At 37.7% G+C, this 20,145-nt stretch overlaps 1 protein-coding gene across 1 annotated transcript in view; it reads right to left on the reverse strand.

Annotated features, from left to right (window-relative positions):
* The window catches only part of LOC150087027 (uncharacterized), a 144,411-nt gene that overhangs the window by 35,168 nt on the left and 89,098 nt on the right, over positions 1-20,145 (reverse strand). The window contains exon 6 of the mRNA XM_090371757.1: positions 488-641. Coding sequence (XP_090227883.1) covers positions 488-641 — 154 coding nt within the window. The remainder of the gene's footprint in view (positions 1-487; positions 642-20,145) is intronic.

Genomic DNA, 20,145 nt, shown 5'->3' on the forward strand with positions numbered 1-20,145 from the left:
ATCATTATTAAAAGTTGCTATGGTCACTTGGGACCAATTTTCTGGGAGGGAAAAGTATGCCGCTCTCAATTGAGACCTAATCAGCCATAGTATGAAAAAAAAATTCCTATTATAAAAAAAAGAAATTTCCTAGTATTAATCCCAGGCCTTTTCCACATTGTGAATGTACTATACAATGATCATTAAACCTAGTATTAAACCCAGGCCTTTTCCAAATGTGGATGGACAATGATCATCATTACCTGCAAAAGCCCCTTGTAAAAAAAAAAAACAAGGAAGGAAAACTCAAGGACAAAAAATATATGGCACTCAGCTAGAGAAGCTTTTGTCCAGGTGTGACCAAAGCTGGCTGAGGATGACTTTTCCATAAATACTGAGTATCTAATATATATATATATATATATATATATATACACATATACAATATTTCAGGTAATAAACAGTACATAAATCATAAATAGTAATGGTAAAAAGAAATAATTCTCACTTTCATCGAGGTTAATAAAATTTTCTTGCTTTTCATTCACACCATGACTATTGCTTTTTGTAGTAATAGAATGGGTCTGATCTCCAAGCGACCTAGATACAGTGGTTTCTTCATTACCTTCACCATCTCTCATAGTTTTATGTTGCTCGATTCGCTAATAAAAAAAAAAATTAGAAACAGGCATTAGCAATTCATTATATTCAGTAACACCATTAAATTAAATAGCAAAGTATACTTAGTCCCTTCCTTGGTTGCCCTAACACTTCGATAACCTGTTTTGAAAAAATAACAGCAGAACTGTTGTACTCTTCTGTTTATTGAACTGATGCAATCCAAGTAAAACATTTCAAAACTGGCACTCTTGGTATTGAAGAATGCCAGTTTTCAGAAATAAATCATATAATTTAACCAAGCATGAATAATTATCAATTATTCATGCTTGGTTAAATTGTAGCTCGAAACAGTATAAAATAAGGCACAAGTAAAATATGTGGACTAATGTAATATAAGGTAAAGCTTATGGAATGGTGTAAGTTTTTTGCTGTAATTTTTTTTAAGTTATGATGCTGTAAAAGAGATCTGAGAAAAAAAAAAAAAAACTCAATGTATACATTTTATATGAAATAGTAAAGAAATAAATAAATATATACTCACAGAGGATGATTTGAAAGCCACTCCTATTCCTAAAATGGTATTATCAGAGTACTAGCAATGTTTGTTAGGCAATCTTATACTACAGTAGACTCTCGATTTTCCGGGATAGATGGTAGAAAAAAAATTCCCAGATAATCGATTTCCCAGTTAATCCAAAAATACAGCAAGTCCCCGACATACGTAAGAGATACTTTCCAGGACTTATCAGGAATGACTAATAAAATATTGCTGATATGCCAAAATTACAAAAACCACATAATATCCTCAGAAGGATGAAGAAAAATAGTTATATATTTTCAATTAGTTCAATTAAAAACTTTATCTGGGGACGGCGGTGAAGAAGCTGGAGTGGTACATAAAAAAATAAAAAATAAAAGGAAGAAAAAACGAATGTAATTGTACTGTAAAAACCGATATGTGTTTCATAGTTTTGGTTGTTATAGTTGACTTCATTGGTACATATCCCTTCACCGCTTCTCATATTCTGTCTTTCTTTTTTATTATTGTGTTCACCATTGCCACTGACAAATCCGAATTCTGCGAGACACTTATTAATGTTTGGCCATTTTCATACATCCTTATTATTTTAATTTTTTGATCCAATTCAATCGCTTTCCTTTTTCTTGATAGATTTACTAGTACCGCTGTCACTTATTCTCTTAGTCGGCACCATGATAACAGTCAAAATTAAATTTTCTGAAAACAAATTCACATGGTTAAGGCTTACTATTATCACCCCACGCAAGCTCACATTTTACTAAAGCACATTTCTGGAGGTCACTGCCATAAAACAGTAAAAACAATTTGCACTTTCAGGGTTACTGGGCTTTTCTGTTACTGCAGTTCATAATAAACGGGTAGTAAACTCTATCTTATTGCATTTGCGATTAATACCAATAGCTGGAATTCTGAGGGTTTTTAAGTTACAGTATTATAGTGAAATGTGTGGCTCCTTCACTGAAATCTTCAGTCACATAAAAAACGTAACGTAAGTCTGAAGCTACGTAAGTCGAGGACTTACTGTATCAAAAAATGTTCAGCAACCTATGTAAAAAGTATGGTGATATATATAAAAAAAAAAAAACAGGAAAAAAAAAACTTACCACATACTACTCGCATGTCCAATACGATGTTTATTTTTTCCCTTTATTTTTTACAGTGTCGCACATGGTTTGGTCACCAAATTATAATGGTTCATTAGAGATTTAACGGATGCACCGTTTTAAAACTTTTGAATAATTTCAAATTTTTGTTTAATTGAAAGAACAACTCTTGCATTTGCACATCATTTTTGCAATTTCTGAACAAAAAAATAAAAATAAATAATAATAATAAAAATTCCGACATCCCTGACATAAATAAAACAAAATTTGTCTTTTGTTGTGCTGACTGAACACGACAATCGACGCGACACGCTAAAACAAACTAAACATTTGATCTCTTTTTTTCTTTTTTTTTTTTTGAGCGGGGGATACAAGAGAATAGGTACACTAATCTCCTAATCACAACTTATGTCGCTTCTTGTCGCTTATTTAAGACTTGCAAAACATCTGTTTATACCTATATATTTTTTTTTTTTTTTTAATTTGGAGTCTTGAAGTGTCCCAGTTAATCTGATCCCGATAAATCGAGAGTCTGCTATATTTACTTTACACAGATTCAAATAAAAGTAACAACAGCAACCTTGCTAAATAAAACCATTACATTTATCACTGAATGAGAAACAAAGTCCACAGGACCACTAACGGTCACTTTTCTGATAAGTTTCCCCTGTTCAAATTCTTGGCTTTATCTGTTAAACTTTTGCTTTGGCCAAATCTCCCCCCCCACACCAAAAAAAAAAAAAAAAAAAAAAATCATCGGTATCACATCAGAGTTCCTCGAAAGCCATTTTGTCCAGTTTTGTCTGCCTTAATTAATGTCAAGCCAGTGGAATAGCTTGTCCATTTCAAAAAGACTGCTGAAACCAACTATAATTAAAGATTGTTATAACAAAATTAAATGGATTTATAAGAAAAATCCACTACTGTAGTAATATATACTACTTTTATACACTGTATGCCACTTTTAAATGTTATATTTTTATCACTTCCTTCAGAATTGCATGCTGCACAAGGAGGGAATCATGGAGAATTCACATATCCCTAACCCACACAGCTGTTTGTTTCGTATAAAGTATTGTATTTCCAAATAACAACTCATGCTGTTTATTGCTGGTGAATATGTTCAGTAGAGTGGATAGCTCTGGCATTAAAAGGAAGTACAGGGTGTCCATAAAGTCCTGTTAAATTTTAAAATTTAATTATGTTTGTTTTTTGGATATTTTACTGGCGTATCAGCTTCTACATCAAACTTATGATTTATTCACTGATGTCTTTTTCGTGATTTTTATACTAAATTATAATAATTCATATGTTTCAAGCACTGGAAAACTTTGGATATATTAGCTCTTTCATTGAAGAGGCCTCTGTAGTCAGGAACACAGATGAATCACAGTGTCATGGAGGTATTTTATTGAAATACCTCCATTGTCATGGAGGTATTTTATTGATACCTCCATTGTCAAACCTTAAAGATAAAATATCTTTAAGGCTTGCAGGACATTGAATGAATCTGTGAAAATTATGCTGTTGGCGATGTTGGTTAGCCATATATGGTTAATGGCTAGTTGCATAGCCTCCAGTTCGGCAGTATAAATACTGCACTCAGTTGGGAGTAGTTGGAATTGCAACGTTTGTCTCTTTATGCTGTATGTAATTGCTGGAAGTTTTGCTTAGGCAGAGAATCCTTGTTCCAATTATACATATGGAGATCACATATCATTTGAATGGTATCCCAAGGTGGATATGGAACTTTAGGAGAAATTACAATCTGATTGAGATTTAAATTACGTTGTTGGATTAGATCTTTTAAATATATGCCTGCTAGTTTGTTGGCATTTGGATGTGCTCTATATAAGTTTTCCAAACTTGGTTCGTGTAGGATTGTCCATGTTGGTTTGGTCAGGTATTGATTTTATCTTTGCAGTGTAGAATAACAGCAAGTTTTGTCTCCAGAGTTGTAGTGGTGGTGGTGGTGGTTCATGAGCCTCTGTGTTAGGTTCTGGAGCGGTGATGTGCGATATGCTCATCACACCACTTTACTTTACGTAAAGTGGTGTGATGCACTGGATCTAGCCATCTCAGGGCACTCGGTTTGGCTGAGTTGTACATGGGGGCTGTGTAGTCTAGTCAAGATCTTATGAGGGCTCTGTATAATCTCAGTAAAGTAACTCTATCTGCACCCCAGGTAATTTAAGATAAAACCCTCTAAATGTTTAGTTTCTTGAGACAGTTTATTCTTAGTTGTTTTATATGTTCTAAAAATGTTAGTTTTTTTATCAAAAATAAGTCCAAGAAATTTTATGGTTGGCTTGATTGGGATTAACTGTCCATTAAGTTCTAATTCCAGATCTAAATGGAGGTTTCTTTTTCTACAGAAGTGCACGCCTATTGTTTTTTGTGTAGCGATCGTGAAACTGTATTCACGAGTCCAATTGCAAACCATGTTTATTGCACCTTGTAATTGGCATTCTATTGATCTGATGTTTTGGGATTTTTTTTTTTTATGTAAACCCCAAACACGAGAGGTATTAGAACCTATAGTACTTAGTACCGTGCTTGGGTTGGAGGCTGAGAAGACGAAAGAAGATATTTGTTGACCTTGGACTTGAACTTCTGTAGACTGTAATTTTCAGGAAATATGTATGAAGGAAGGTTGTTCCAGAAAACGGCAGTTGAATGAATAAACGAGGAAGATGAAAAGTTGGTTCTGTGAGTTTGAAGTTGGACAGTAAATGGATATTGGCTGGTGGCGGCACGTGTTTGGACTGTTTTGAAAGAGAGAGCGGGAATTACAGAAGCCAATTCAGAAGAACAGTGCCCATGGAAGTATCTGTAGAAGAGACATGCAGCAGAAACAGTACGTCTAAGAGCCAGCGAGTGGAGAGACTTTGTTAAATATGAATCATTAATTAACCTAACTGCCTTCTTGTAAATGGAATCAAGAAGCCTGAGAGAGGTTTTGGAGGCACCACCCTAGATGTGGGAACATCTAGGGTGTTGCCTCCAAAACCTCTACATTTATACAGAGTGAGCAGCTGTTTGGAAGGAAAGTAACGCCGAGAGCGAAAGAGAAAACCAAGTTTTTTAGATGCAGAGGAAGCAATGTTTGTAATGTGCTTGTGCCAAGAGAGATTAGAAGTCAGGGTAATCCCCAAAAGAGATATAACATTTTGGCTAGAAATCAGAGTGTCACTAAAGATAAGCATAGGAGCAGAAGAATCCTTTTTGCGAGATATAAGACAAGACTGAGTTTTAGAAGGGTTGAAATCAACTAAGTTGTCTTTGCCCCACTGGAGAATTACCTGAAGATCGGCATTTAAGGAATTGGTAGAAGATTTTCGAGAAGTTTAAGCTGATTGAGCAGGACAAGGTTTCTCAAAATGGAAAGTGGAATGCAATGTGCTATCATTGGCAAAACTATGGATAGGATTTCCAGTCAATGGAAGAAGGTCATTAATATACAAGAGGAAAAGAGTGGGGGAAAGAACTGAACCTTGGGGAACACCGGCATTAGTGGAGAAGTTAGAAGACAGAGAGCCATCTACCATCACCCTCAGTGAGCGATCAGAGAGAAAACTGGATAACCAATTACTAAAAACAGTTGGTAAACCATAAGATGGAAGCTTGTTTAGAAAACCTTTAAGCTAAACACAATTGAAAGCCTTTGAGATGTCAAGAGCAACTACTTGTGTTTCACCGAACTTTTCCATTGAATTAGTCCATAAATGGGTAACATAAGCCAGAATATCACCAGTGGATTGACACTGACGGAATCCATACTGGTGATCGTTGATCAGACGGAAGGTTTCTAGATAGTTTAAGAGTTGGCGGTTAATTGATTTCTCCATTACTTTAGAAAGAGTAGAAGTAATTGCAATGGGACGATAATTGAATGGGAGGGATTTGTCACCTTTTTAGGAACTGGCTGGATATGAGAAAATTTCCAAGCAGAAGGAAAAACACCTTTGGAATAAGAAAGTGAAAAAAGGCGGCAAAGAATAGGAGTAAGTTCAGGAGCAGAGGATCTGAAAACAAGTGGAGAAATACCATTGGGACCTGGAGCTTTCTTAGCATCAAGATTCGTCAAAATCCTCTTGACATCCTTTTGACGGAAGACCACAGGAGATATTGAATGCAGCGTGTTGGGAATGGTGGGAGGTGTTTTATCAAGATCATTAATACATGAGTTGAAAGAAAAATGGGATGCTAGCAGGTCAGCTTTATCCTTGGCTGAAGTGACAACAGAACCATCTGGTTTGGACAGAGGTGGGAGCAGAGATGGGCAAAAGTTGCGGCCAATAGCTTTGCCAAGAGACTAGAATGCTCGGCTACCATTAGGGCAAGAAGCAAGTTTTCTACTCTTAGCCTGTTCAAACTCTAGTTTGAAGTGAATAATAACTGCTTTACAATTGTTGCGAGCTTTGGTGTTGGCAGAAAATGAAATTTTAGAATTAGAAACAAGCCAATTACGATATGCAACATTCTTCTCTTGAAGAGCCTTAGCACATTTATTGGAAAACCAAGGTTTAGATAAAGGACGAGATTTTAAAGTGGAATGTGAGATAAAGGTTTTAGCATTAGCATTAGTAGAGGCATTTGATGCAAGAAAGCAAACTTATGCAGAATCAGCCAAAAAAAAAAAAAAAAAACACTTCCACTTCACCCCTGTGTTCGTTCAAAATACCTGTCCAGTTGAGCCTTAAACTTATTTAGGCTATCAACTTCAACGACAAGGGATGGAAGTCTGTTCCACCAACCAACCACCCGCTGGCTAAAGGCAAATTTCCACACGTCTATCCTACATCTGTCTTTCCTCAATTTGAATTTATGCCCTCTCAGGTGATTATTCTAAGCGAGAGGAAGAATCCCATCAGCATTGAGCATGCTCAAACCATTCAAGGCTTTATACACCTCTATCAGATCACCTCGCTGGTGCCTAGTCTCCAGACACTGTAATTTGCAAAACTTAAGCCTTTCTTCGTAAGAGCACCCCTTTGTTCCATTCACTAATCTTGTTGCCCTTCTCTGTACTCGTTCCAGCAGCTCTACATCCTTCTTGAAATGAGGCCTCCAGACCTGTATACAGTACTCTAGGTGTCGCCTGACCATTGCCTTATACAAGGGAATAATCACCTCCTTATCCCTGCTAGAAAAATTCCTATATATCATTGACAATACACCATGAGCTACTCTTGCAGCCCATCTGCACTACTCAGAGAACTTCATATCTGCCTGCACAACCACCCGCAGGTCCCTTTCATTCTCTACCACTGTCAGTGTAGTACCACAGAGTTGATATGTTGCTCTGGGGTTGCTGTTTCCCATGTGTAGTACTTTACATTTGTCAATGTTAAACTTCATTTGCCACCTCTCAGCCCATCTGCTCAACCTTTCCAGATCCTGTTGCAGCAGCATAGTGTCAGTAGTGTCCTTGACAACCCTGCCTGCCTTTGTATCGTCTGCAAACTTCGACATTAAGCTTGTTATTCCATCATCAATATCATTTATGAATACAGAAAACAATAATGGACCCAACACTGAGCCCTGTGGGACTCCACTAATAACATTAGTCCGCGAAGAGCAGTGTCCATTGATTACCACTCTCTGTCTTCTCCCCCTCAGCCACCCCTTTATCCACAGCAGCAATTTGCCTCCAATGTCACACTGCTCCAATTTGTGCAGCAGTCTTCCATGTGCAACAGTATCAAAAGCCTTTCTAAGATCCAAGTATATAATATCAAAGTTATTCCCTGCATCCAGATCCTTTGTGACTGCATCATAGTATCCAATCAAATTGGTCAGGCAAGACTTCCCCTTAACAAAACCATGCTGTGTCCGAGCTATAACTGAAGTCTTGTCTAAATGATCCTGCAGTACTTCTTTAACTAGTGCCTCCATTAATTTTCCTGGAACAGAAGTTAAACTCACAGGTCTATAATTACTTGTGTCAGCCTTTGATCCTCCTTTGTGAATTGGGGTCACATTTGCACATCTCCAGTCCGTGGGTACCTTCCCTGAGTCCAAGGAAGCTCTCATAATTATGGCTAAGGGTTTGCTTACTTCCTCTGCTGCCTCCTTTAATATAACTGGATAGATCCCATCCACCCCGGGTGCCTTTCTTGTGTTTATCTTCAACAATTTCTCCTCCACTTTACTCTCAGTTATTACAAGATTCTCTAGCTTACTGCTAGAGTTGAATACACCTCTGGCTTTCCCCTCACTAAATAACTCCTCATGAGTGAATGTCGATGCAAAATATTCATTTAGTTTGTTAGCTACCTGAGCAGGATCATCAACAGTTGACCCATCGATATCAAGTGGACCAATCTGATTCATCCCCTTCCTTCTAGAGTTTACATAAGTAAAGAACTCTTTGCTGTTTTTCTTTGCATCCCTTGCCAAAGATTTCTCGTAATCTGCCTTCGCCTGCCTAACCTCCTTTGTAACTTGGTTACAGAACAACTTGTATCTATCATAGGCTTCTGTGTCATGTGTTAATTTGTATGTATCCCATACATGTTTCTTCTCTGCCATATGCCTCATCAGTTCATCTGACATCCATTTAGGCCTAAACCTTGAACAATATTTCTTAGTTGGTATGTAAAGCCTAGTAGCTTCCAAGATACGTTCTTTGAATGCTTCCCATTTTGCATTTGCTGTTGGTAACATCATCAGTTGGTCCCACTGTATAGAATTTAAATACTGTCGCAGTCCATTGTAGTCGCCTTTACGAAAGCAATAACCCTTCCCTTTACCCCTTATGGTAGTTACCTCTTTGAGTAAATCCCACTTCAGCACACTGTGATCACTGCCACCTAGTGGTTCATTTATCTGCAGATTCTTAATGCATGAAGAATCACTACTGATAATCAAATCAAGAGTATTACTCCCTCTAGTTGCCTCCCGAACATGCTGATGTAGAAAACAATCATCCAATAAATCCACAAAAGCCTTGCTAGTGTGTGAGTGACCATCCCCCAAATTCCAGTCAATATCTAGGAAATTAAAATCTCCCATTATAAGACTCTCTGATTTACTGGCCAACTCTATTTCCCTGTACAGTTTCTTATTGTACTCATCAGAGTCATTAGGCCTATAGCACACTCCTACTCTCAATTTTGATCTCCCAATGCTTATGTCACACCAAACTGACTCGACACTGCACTGTCCAGCGATATCCACTGGCTTCACTTCCTTGGATTTCATGTATTTCTTAACTAATGACATAACCCCTCCTCCCTTCCTATCCAGTCTATCCTTTTTGTAGACGTTGTACTCCCCAAATTCCAGTTCTGCATTCCTTATATCCGGGTGACACCACGTCTCTGATATCCCAACAATATCTGCCTTTGATGTTTTGAGCAATACCTCAAATTCATCAAGTTTATTTACTAAACTCCTAGGATTGGTGTACACGCAAGTATACATGCACCAATTTCTATTCTTAGCTACCCTAACACAACCCATGTATTTACTTGTACCGCAATGACTCCCAGCAGTCTCTGAAATATCCTGCATCTTGTTTTTCAGCCTTCTGCTCATTCCAGTGCAAGAATCTCTTTCACCTCTGTCGGTGGCTTCTGTTAATCTATTCGTCTTTGTCTCCCCCCAAGCTAGCAGTTTTCCGACCCACCTAACACTGCCTCGATAGCATCAGCAAATATTCTTGCACCCTTTCTATTTAAGTGTATCCCATCCCTGTAGAAGCAATCTCTCCTGTTAACAAGTACAGTCCAGGCTGAAAAAAATTCTACCCCTTGAGCCTTGCACAATCTTTCCAGGGCCGAATTGATCGACAAGGCTCTCATCATATACTCCCTCCTATCATGTCTGGGCAGAATTGCAGACACTTTCAAATTCAACCCTATTTCACGCCTTTTTTTCAACAGTGACCTGTACTTGTTAAGCAATTCTGCTGGTCTCCTACTCTTGATATCATTAGTTTCCATTCCTGCAAGAATAATTTCACTGACACGATCTGAGCAAATGTTGACATCAGAAGTTTTGAAACAGTAATCCGACCAAGGAAAAGAAGAAAAGAAGTCTCGCAGGTCATCCCATTTTGCATTCTTGTAATGCCAAACAACACAAGGTTGGGAATAGCCATGAGATAAAGGTTCCATTGGAGAAGAGACAATCACCAAGTTGTGATCTGAAGTGCCTAAAGGACCTCTCACTTCGACCGTGTACTTAGAAGGATTGTTTGTGAGAAAAAGATCAAGCGTATTGGCTGTATGATTAGGATTGTCCGGTATTCTTGTAGGTAAATGAACAATCTATGCAAGGTCATTAGTAAATGCAAAAGCCTCAGCATCTCGACCAGCTGGGTTGGTGTGTCTAGAAAATGGAAGCCAGCTGGAGTTGTGAGCATTAAAATCACCAAGGAAAATTACCTCACTGTTAGGAAAGTTGGACTGAAGAAAGTCAAGTTGCAAAGAGAGGAAGTCAAAGAGCTCCAAGTGATTAGTGGAATTGGGAGAATGGTAGAGACAACAGATGAATTTGACACAATGAGGTAGAGAGATTTTAATCCAGAGAAGATCAAAGAGAGGAGATTCCAAATTGCCAAGTCTCTGGCAGGGAATATCAGAATGGACATATGCACAAGTATCACCTTTGAGGCCAACTGAGATGAGCAGTAGTTGAATCAACCGATAACTGAGATTCTGTCAGAAAAAGTACATGGGGTTTGGCAGACTGAAAGTGGAAATGGACATCGTTGAGATTAGAATTGAGACCACGTATATTTGTGAAATGAATTAGGAAGTGCTTGGGAGGTTTAGATCTTTTCACAGATAAGCTTGCTCTATTAGTTTGACAATTCATGGTGTATTCAATAGTAAGAAAAAGTGGGTGGGACATGCTGTATGAAGTAATGAAATTTTTGGATATGGCGTACACATGGTAAGAATATACCCAGATCCTTGACAAACCTGGCCTCGACAATAGTTCCCGCATACATACTACTCGGACTCCCTCCAGTCACTATCTGGCAGAGTAGAGGTAACAAGCTTATACACTAACTGATCCGGAAGCCTCCTAGAGAGTTACCAATAGGTTCGGTCCAGTGTACTAATTAGCGGCCGGCCTGCGAACACCGTTTTAGAGCTGTACCCTCGAAATGTAAGGAATATCGGATCTTGCCACAATGTTCATCATAACCTCAAAAGTCATCAATCATACTGCATGATGGAAGAGATAGGGAAGGGTTGACCGGAACTTAGCTCTAGAGACTAAACATGGGTTCCACCACTTCAAGCCTCCAATAAGCAAAGTGGTGGTATTGCACCGGTTGATGAGAGTCATCTACCACCTAGTACTGCCTGATAACACAGAGGGGCGGCGTTCCTCCATGTGGTGTGGGTGCCACACCTCGACCCCTGCTTACGTTGGTTCACACCTGGGTGGTCACCCACCATGTACTTTAGCATGGAGGTTATACCCAGGATTACTAACAGTCCCACCATCGTGAAGGTGGAAGCAGAGGATTTGGCTGTCACAGACTGTCCGGACTTTGCCGAAATTGGGTCCACTTGACTTGAGTGTCACCCGAATATCAGTTCCATCAGCGTTTTAGACTCCCAGGTAGCAAGTACAGCTTGTCTGGCATATCTGAGAGAATGTCTGTGACAACATCAGGGACCCTGGATTGGAAAGAGATACTGAAATCATCTACATAAAGAGCTGTATTTATGGTAGATGGTATCTGTTGGGTTATCGTGTTTATTTTTATTGCAAACAGGGTGGCACTGAGGACTGATCCCTGTCGTACTCCTTGTAGGAAAACTTTTGAGAGTGTAGTTTGTATTTGTACTTGGAAAGTCTGGTGCTGTAAAAAGTTCTGAAAGAAAATAGGAGATGTCCTCTTAGATTTAAGTTATGTCCTGGAGAATGCCATAGCGCCAAGCTGTATCATACGTCTTTTGATATCAAACCATATCATGACTAAATGTTCTTTTCTAATGAAAGCATTTCATATGTTGCTTTCTATTTTAATTAGGAGATCCAAGGTTGATATATGTTTCCTGAAGCCACAATGTACTGGGCACAAAAGATTATTGTTTTCTAGGTACCACATGAGTCTTGCATTTATAATCTTTTCCATTAATTTTCATAAGCAGCTAGTGAGTACAGTCGGTCCTCGTATAACACGTGTTTGCATTACACGAATTCGATCATATACGATTTATAAATAGAGGAACGTTATCTTATATAACACGAACCGAATTCGCTTATACACGATTCGCCTTTGTGTTTACAAGAAATGGCAGTCGAATGCGGAATCACCCCAACTGAATGCAACACGATAGGAACGAAGAAGATTCTGAAAATGTATTTATGTGTTTTATATCAGTGAAGGGGAAACACATTTCACCATAATAACGTAAAAACCAACACAATTCCAGCTATCGATATAATCGCAAATGCAATTAGATGGAGTTTACTACCAGTTTATAACAGATTCCACTAGCAGAAACGCAACTGGAAATTGTTTTTATTGTTTTATGGTAGTAACCCCCTGAAATGTGCTTTAGTAAAATGTGAGGTGTTAATAGTGTATCTCGGCCTTTACGGTGTTGTTTATTCAGTTGCTACACGCGCGCAGCTTTGTTTCTGTGTATCAAGCGTGCCACCTCGTTTGTAATTGTGCTTTATTCCCTAAAAATTAGTAAAATACTTAAAAGGTGTGAAAAGGAAGCGTCCTGGCTAAGACACTGCAGATTCAGAGAGGAAAAAAAAAGAAGCAATATCGATAAACAGAGGCGGACTGGGTCAAAAATTCTTACTCGGGAAAATTTGTAGTGGCCTCATACTACGGTTTATGGCCAAAATCACACCGGCCTCCGGCCCACCGTGGTTTCCCCCGTAAGGCTTATGGCCAGTCCGCTTCTGTCGATAGAGAAAAAATATGAAATTGTGAAACGCTTTGAGCGAAATGAAAGACCATGTGATATTGCACGTGCTACAGACCTAAATGAGGCAACGCGGAAAATTACAAAGAATGCAGAGAAAATAAAAACAACTTTCATAGCGGGAACAACTCAAAGTGTAATTAAAATCCATTAGATTAAGACACAAAGAATTGGAAGAGATGGAACGGCTGTCATCTCTTTGGATAGAAAATCAAACAAAAAGCAAGTCTGCTTACGATAGAAGCAAAAGCATTAGCAATATTTTATTACGACTTACGTATTATAATTTATACTTACGTATTATAAAATCTTAATGTGTCTTAATCTAATGGATTTTAATTACACTTTGAGTTGTTCCCGCTATTAAAGTTGTTTTTATTTTCTCTGCATACCAGCAGTGGGGAAGATGGATTGCAAAGTAGCAACACATATGACATACCCAATATTCTTCCTGATGAGGTAGAACATGCATTGAAGAAAATGAAGAATCGGAAAGCCCCGGGGGAAGATGAAGTTACTGTAGAGTTGTTAAAATTGGGAGGAAGAGACATAACACAAAAACTGGCAAGGCTCTTCACAAAGTGCATTAGAAAAGGTGTGATGCCTAAGCAGTGGAATAATGCAATCATAGTTTTGCTGCATAAGAAAGGAGATAAATCAGAAATTGGAAATTATAGACCAATTAGCTTGTTATCCCATATCTACAAGTTGTTCACAAGGGTCATTACTAACAGATTAGAAAGAATACTTGATGAGAATCAACCGAAAGAGCAAGCTGGCTTTAGGACAGGATTCTCAACTATGGATCACCTTCAAGTAATATCACAGCTAATGGAGAAAGCAAATGAATATAAAACACCATTATGCCTGGCATTTGTGGATTATGAAAAGGCGTTTGACTCCATACAGCATAAGGCAATGTTTCGGGCACTGGAAAGACAAGGCATAGATACTCCATATATTAGGCGCCTCCGTAGCCAGGTGGGAAGGAGCAGTAGTGCGTAGCACACGCTTCTTGATTAGACCGGGGTTCGAGCCCGTCACCACCAAATACGGAGGAAGCGGAAAGGTCAGGGAATGACCACCGCATATCCCAGAGCAATATGGCCTTAGTTGCTAATGCTCCTAAAAACCAAATAACAAACAAACAAACAAACTCCATATATTATGATTTTGAAGAAAATATATGAGAATGCTACATCCTTTATTAGACTAGACAAAGACAGTAGCAAATTTAAAATCGAGAAAGGAGTTCGACAAGGAGACACAATATCTCCCAAGCTGTTTACTGCTGCCCTTGAGGAAGCTTTCAGAAGATTAGACTGGTCGCAGAAAGGAGTCAATGTGAACGGAGAGTACCTAAACCATTTACGATTTGCAGATGACATTGTGGTCATAAGCCACGATCCCAAAGAATTAGAGGAAAATCTTAATCAGTTATGCACAGTTAGTAAGGATTTTGGACTAAAGATGAATATGGTTAAAACAAAAGTAATGATGAACAAGTATGCCACGGAAAGGGAAATAATGATTGAAGGAGCAGTAATTGAAAAGGTGGAGTCATATACTTATCTGGGACAAGTTATTAGCTGTAATAATGATAAATGGCTGGAAGTCAAGAGAAGAATAAATTTTGGATGGATAGCATTCAGGAAATATAGTCACATACTGAAGAGCAATATCCCAGTTTGTCTGAAACGTAAAATAATGAATCAATGTATACTCCCCACCATGACTTATGGACGTGAAACTTGGGCACTCACCAAAAGAATGGAAGAGAAGCTAAGAACTACACAGCGAAGAATGGAACGAATTATATTGGGAATCAGACTGTTAGATAAGAAGAGAAACACATGGATTAGGCAGCAAACTCAAGTAAAGGACATTCTTATCAAAACTAAAGAACTAAAATGGTCTTGGACAGGACACATAGCTCGAAGACATGATGACAGATGGACTAAGAAAATAACAGAATGGTACCCAAGAGGAGCTAGAAGAAAACCTGGAAGACAAAGGCGGAGATGGATAGATGAAATTCATGAGTTTTTGAGTAGTAAATGGATGGCCAGTGCTCAAAACAGAAGGAACTGGAAAGTTGCTGGAGAGGCCTTCATCCTGCAGTGGATTGAAAATGGCTGATGATGATGATGATGATTATAAAATATGTAAGTATTTTATTACGACTATTTTATTTAATATAATAATTTTTTTACGAATAAAATACATATTTTATCCGTAAAAAATACTTTTTTAGTATTAAAAAATACTAAAAATACTTTATTATAATATAATATTATTTTTATTACGTATTTTAATCGTTATAAAATACTTACGTATTTTATAACGATTAAAATTACCCGATTATTTATTGTGTTTGGTAATGTTTTGGTTCCAAATGTGTGTTCAATCTTGGGTGGTCGGCACCTAACCCCACTTTTCCCATAGGGCCTGTTGTTTATATTGCACGATTTTGCATTTCACGAGGGTTGCTAGGAACGCAACTATCGTGCTATACGAGGACAGACTGTACTACTGGACGGTAGCTGTTCAGATTAGTAGGATCTTTGCCAGGTTTTGGGAAAGAGAGGACAATCACATGATGCCACATGTTAGGAAACTTGTGCTCCATATAAATTCTCTTATATGACATAGTAGAGATAATGATTCTTTACTGAGGTTTTTTTATCATTATATAATTGATGCCATCTGAACCTTCTGCACGTTGTTTTGTTTGTGAAAGTGCCTTATGGAGTTCCGCTGTGGTTAGTGAACGGTTATATGGTTCAACACATTTTGTAAAGAAATTTAAATTGTATTTTTCTTGATGATGTTTATATTTCTGGAACTTCAGTAGATAGGATGCGGTGGCAGAAATTTTGGCAAAGGTTTCACCTAAAGCATTTGCTATAACTCTGGGATCAGCTATATTTTGCCCTTGACAATTGATAATTGGATGTACTAAATTTTGGTATCTATTGCTCATTTTTCTTATTTTTATCCCAAACCGTTTTAGTATTTGTAGTTCTGTTTATGGTTAAGGCAAAGCATATCCAGGAGACTTTCTTGCATGCTTGTCTGACATATCTTGATCTTGCTCTCATTTTTTTAAAATATATTAATTTGTCTGTGGTAAGATTTTTGCAAAAAATATTCCATGCCCTGTTTCTGTCTCGTTTCGCTTGAATATATTCCTCATTCCATCAAGACTTTGGGAATAGAGGAAGTTTGGTGGACGTTTTTGGTATTGATTGTTCTGCTGGTTGGTTAATTTGGTCGGTTACATATTGTACTGCCTAGTCAACGGTTAATTGTTTAACTTTCTGTTGTTTGATTACTGCTAGATTTTTGCATTTTTTCCAATCTGCTTTGTCAAGCTTCCATTTGGGTTTTCGTCTGGATTGACATGGAGTGTTTATTGTTACAGTGACTATAATGGGATAGTGGTCACTGTGTAATGGATCTTCGTGAATTGTCCACTCTAAAATAGGATGTAATGCTGGGGAGCATAAAGTAAGATCTATCGCTGAGCTGGTTCCTGTTGGAAGATGAACATACATGTGCTTTCCACTATTCATGAGGGTTAGATTCTTGGCATTATTAATTTTTCTATTTCAAGTCCCCTTTTATTTAGATCAGTATTTCCCCCATAAGGGGTGATGTCCATTTAGATCCTCCATTATACAGTAAGGGGGGGATAGTTGATCTACCAGTTCTAAATCTTCATAAATTATTTCTTGGTTAAATGTAAATATATTGATACTATTGTTATTAAATTACTTGCTGCTATATGTACTGCTACTGCCTCAAGAGTGGTTTGTAGGTGGACTGTTTGAACTGGTATGTGAGAATTGATGAGGACTGTTACTCCTCCGTGGGCTACAGAATTATTTATTCGATCTCGTCTATGTATAGTGTAGTATTTGAGTACAATTGCATTATCAAGGTTTTAGCTATGTTTCTTGCAAATAGAAACATATCAGGTGATACTGAGAAATTAAATTCTGGACATCGTCAACATTCTTAAGGAAACCTCGACAATTCCATTGAATAAAAATATTATTCATTGTTTGGTTTTAGATGAGTTTTCTGGTTGTTTTCTCTTTACTGTTTTATATTTTCCTGTCCATGGTTTGTATTCTTTTGGGAAATATGATTTTCCAGTGATTTTCCATATCTTCCTCGGCAAATATTTCTAGAATGGGATTTTCTTCTTGTGTTTTTCCTGCTGTGTCCATTTGTTCAGCAGCATGGTGTACTGTTATGGAGGAGCCTTCTTTGGTTTTCCCCTGTGGTGGTGAAATTACTGTTGGTGCAACTGAGATTGCAGTGTTTGCAGCCTGTTCTCGTTTCTGCTGTTTTGCAGACATCAGCCATTTGTGTGCCCAGTCCGACAGCGATTCATTTGGTGTGACTGTGACTTCAGTTTGTGATCCTGTTGTTTGTTGTTTTTGGGTAATTTGCATTACTTATGTTATTTGTGCATAGGTAGGTTTCCTTATGTTAGCTGGTTGTAATGTCTTTCTGGCTTCCTGGTATGTAACTTTGTGCTCTGCTTTGTATTTTTGTACATTCCTTTCCTGTTTCCATCTTTCGCATTCCCGAGAGTAGGCAGTGTGATTTCCACCAGTTTGAGCATTTAGGATGTTCAGTTGTGCAATGTTGATTGGTGTGTTCTCGGCCACATTTGGCACATATTGCTATTCCTCTGCATGTTGTTTGTGAATGTGAACGTATTTTTGACATTAAAAACATCGGATAGAATTTGGTATATATGGTTGTATTTGACAAAGAAAGTATCCTGCTTTCGCGTGCTGTGGTGGATTTGGAGTACTGAAAGTTATGATTATTCCTTCTTTTCTGATTCTTTTAACGTGAATGACGTCTTAGTTTTTCATTTCTTGCAGTATGTCTGGAAAGAGGATAATTTTCCTGTGGACTGACCGCCTGTAGAATGAATGATGAGATACTTTGGTGTGGGTATCTCATATATATCAGTTTTTTGTCTTTTTGCCATGTTGGTATTAATTTCCTCACATTCTTGAGATAATTGGGTCATGTTGGAGGATTTTGTGTTCAAAATCCATGGTGTTTGCTCCTTTTTGCCCTGGGAGTGAGGGCTTTTCCTCCCAGGTTTCCAGCCCCGCCACATGGAGGCAGGAGCAGTGCCACCTAGTGACCAAGAAGAAAAAAGAAAGGTTAGTAATTGATTAATATAAAGAAAGGTGACTTTCCTTTCTGTATTAGTAAGTTTTTACTCCATTAAATGCTATTAATATATACAAAAAGAGTTTAAGGAAATTGCACAAACTCACACAAAAAGTAAAGCATTTTATAATAATTGGCACACTAGATAATTCGCTGAAAGGTCGCTTGGCACTCAGGCTCTTAATTATGTCACAACTAAAAGATAGAGCAATGTGGTCTTATGCAAATTATTATTAAACTCCAAAAGTTTGTGTCCTTCAATACACACCTCAATGTGCGCATCCTTAGTGGCCCTTAGAACATCAAGGTAAAATTCCACTTCTCACCATGTACAGGCCAGCACATCAAAACTCACAGTTATCCTTGCACAAAGAGTTTCAATGTTAGTAACAAGTGTTCAGTACACAAAATCCTTGAGGTACCCCCAGAGGAAGATATCTAAGGGTGTCATATCAGTGGGGTCAGGCAACTGTTCCATCATAGCCCATCCAGAAAATGACAAACATTCGGTTTGTCAGTGCAGTGCAGAGGCACACCAACCTTTTGAAAAATGATGAAAGGCTACAACTCTTCCAGCTAAGGGATCACAAACTGCTGTATAATATCGACATAAATATTTCCTCTAATGCTCATCTCACAGAAGAAAAATGGACCTTATCACACTATCGTACATGAGCCTATACCAAATGTTTAACTTGGGGCTATCATGCATATCATGTAGGCTTTTGGGAACCCACATCCAAATGTTGTGGCAATTCACATATCCAGATATGTGGAAAGTGGCTTCATCAGAGAAAAGCACCTTCTTTGGGTATTTGTTGTTTTCATCAATTGAAGCCAGCATGGAACAAGCGAATGCATTTTGAATGTCATTTTGCTGCAAAGCTTCTACAATTTACACTTTGTATGCATAAAAACAATCGCTTATGCATGATTAATCACATGAATCAACTTTTGAAGACTGCACTGGAATGCTGCTTGAACATTTTCAATGGTTTCTTGAAACATGCATGGACAACCACTTCAAGGTAGGTCAATAACACTTCCTGTTGCTTGAAAATTCTAAACCTACCTCTTGATACTTGATTTGGAGGGAAGATTCTTTCTGTATTGACGGAAATAATTTTGTTGCACGATAATTACAGATTTTGACTCTGCAAACCATGACACATTCAGCCTTCTCTTGTGGCATTGCAATTTTTATGCATCACACCCCGTAAAAAGAAAAAGAAAAAAAAAACTTTTTTGAGTTTTATAATACTTTGTAAAAAAAACTTTTGCGGTTTCGTAATAATTTGCATAAGACCACACTGCTTTATGTCTTTTGGTTGTGGTATAATTAAATTTTCAATTAGGAACAGGACTTTATGGATACCCTGTATAATGAACTAAATTTATTTTTTAATTAGAACTAACAACTATTCAAAAACTCAGAGTGATATATGGCATGGACAAAAACAAGTGAAAACAAAGAATGAAATTGCTAAGAAATAGAGGGTTCCTGCAATTCAAGTGCTGTATGTTTTATTACATCACTGCATGTAAGCACTCAATGTGAGAAAATGATAATGAATGTGCTTTGCAGAAAAAAGCCTTTCATAATGAAGTAAAAAAAAATTTAACTATTCTTCTTAACCAGGCATGCCAAAATTTTCTAACAAATCAATGTGACTAGTGAGGGGTGGACGACAAATTATTAAAAGATATGGGGAAATAATGGTTCTTTAGGAAAGCATTTATTTTTCAGTTGTATTAATGTTAGGCTTTTTAAAATCTCTTCACT

This window comes from Mastigoproctus giganteus, chromosome 4, assembly GCF_048544385.1.
Source record: "Mastigoproctus giganteus isolate SK-2022 chromosome 4, ASM4854438v1, whole genome shotgun sequence".
Lineage (NCBI taxonomy): Eukaryota > Metazoa > Arthropoda > Arachnida > Uropygi > Thelyphonidae > Mastigoproctus > Mastigoproctus giganteus.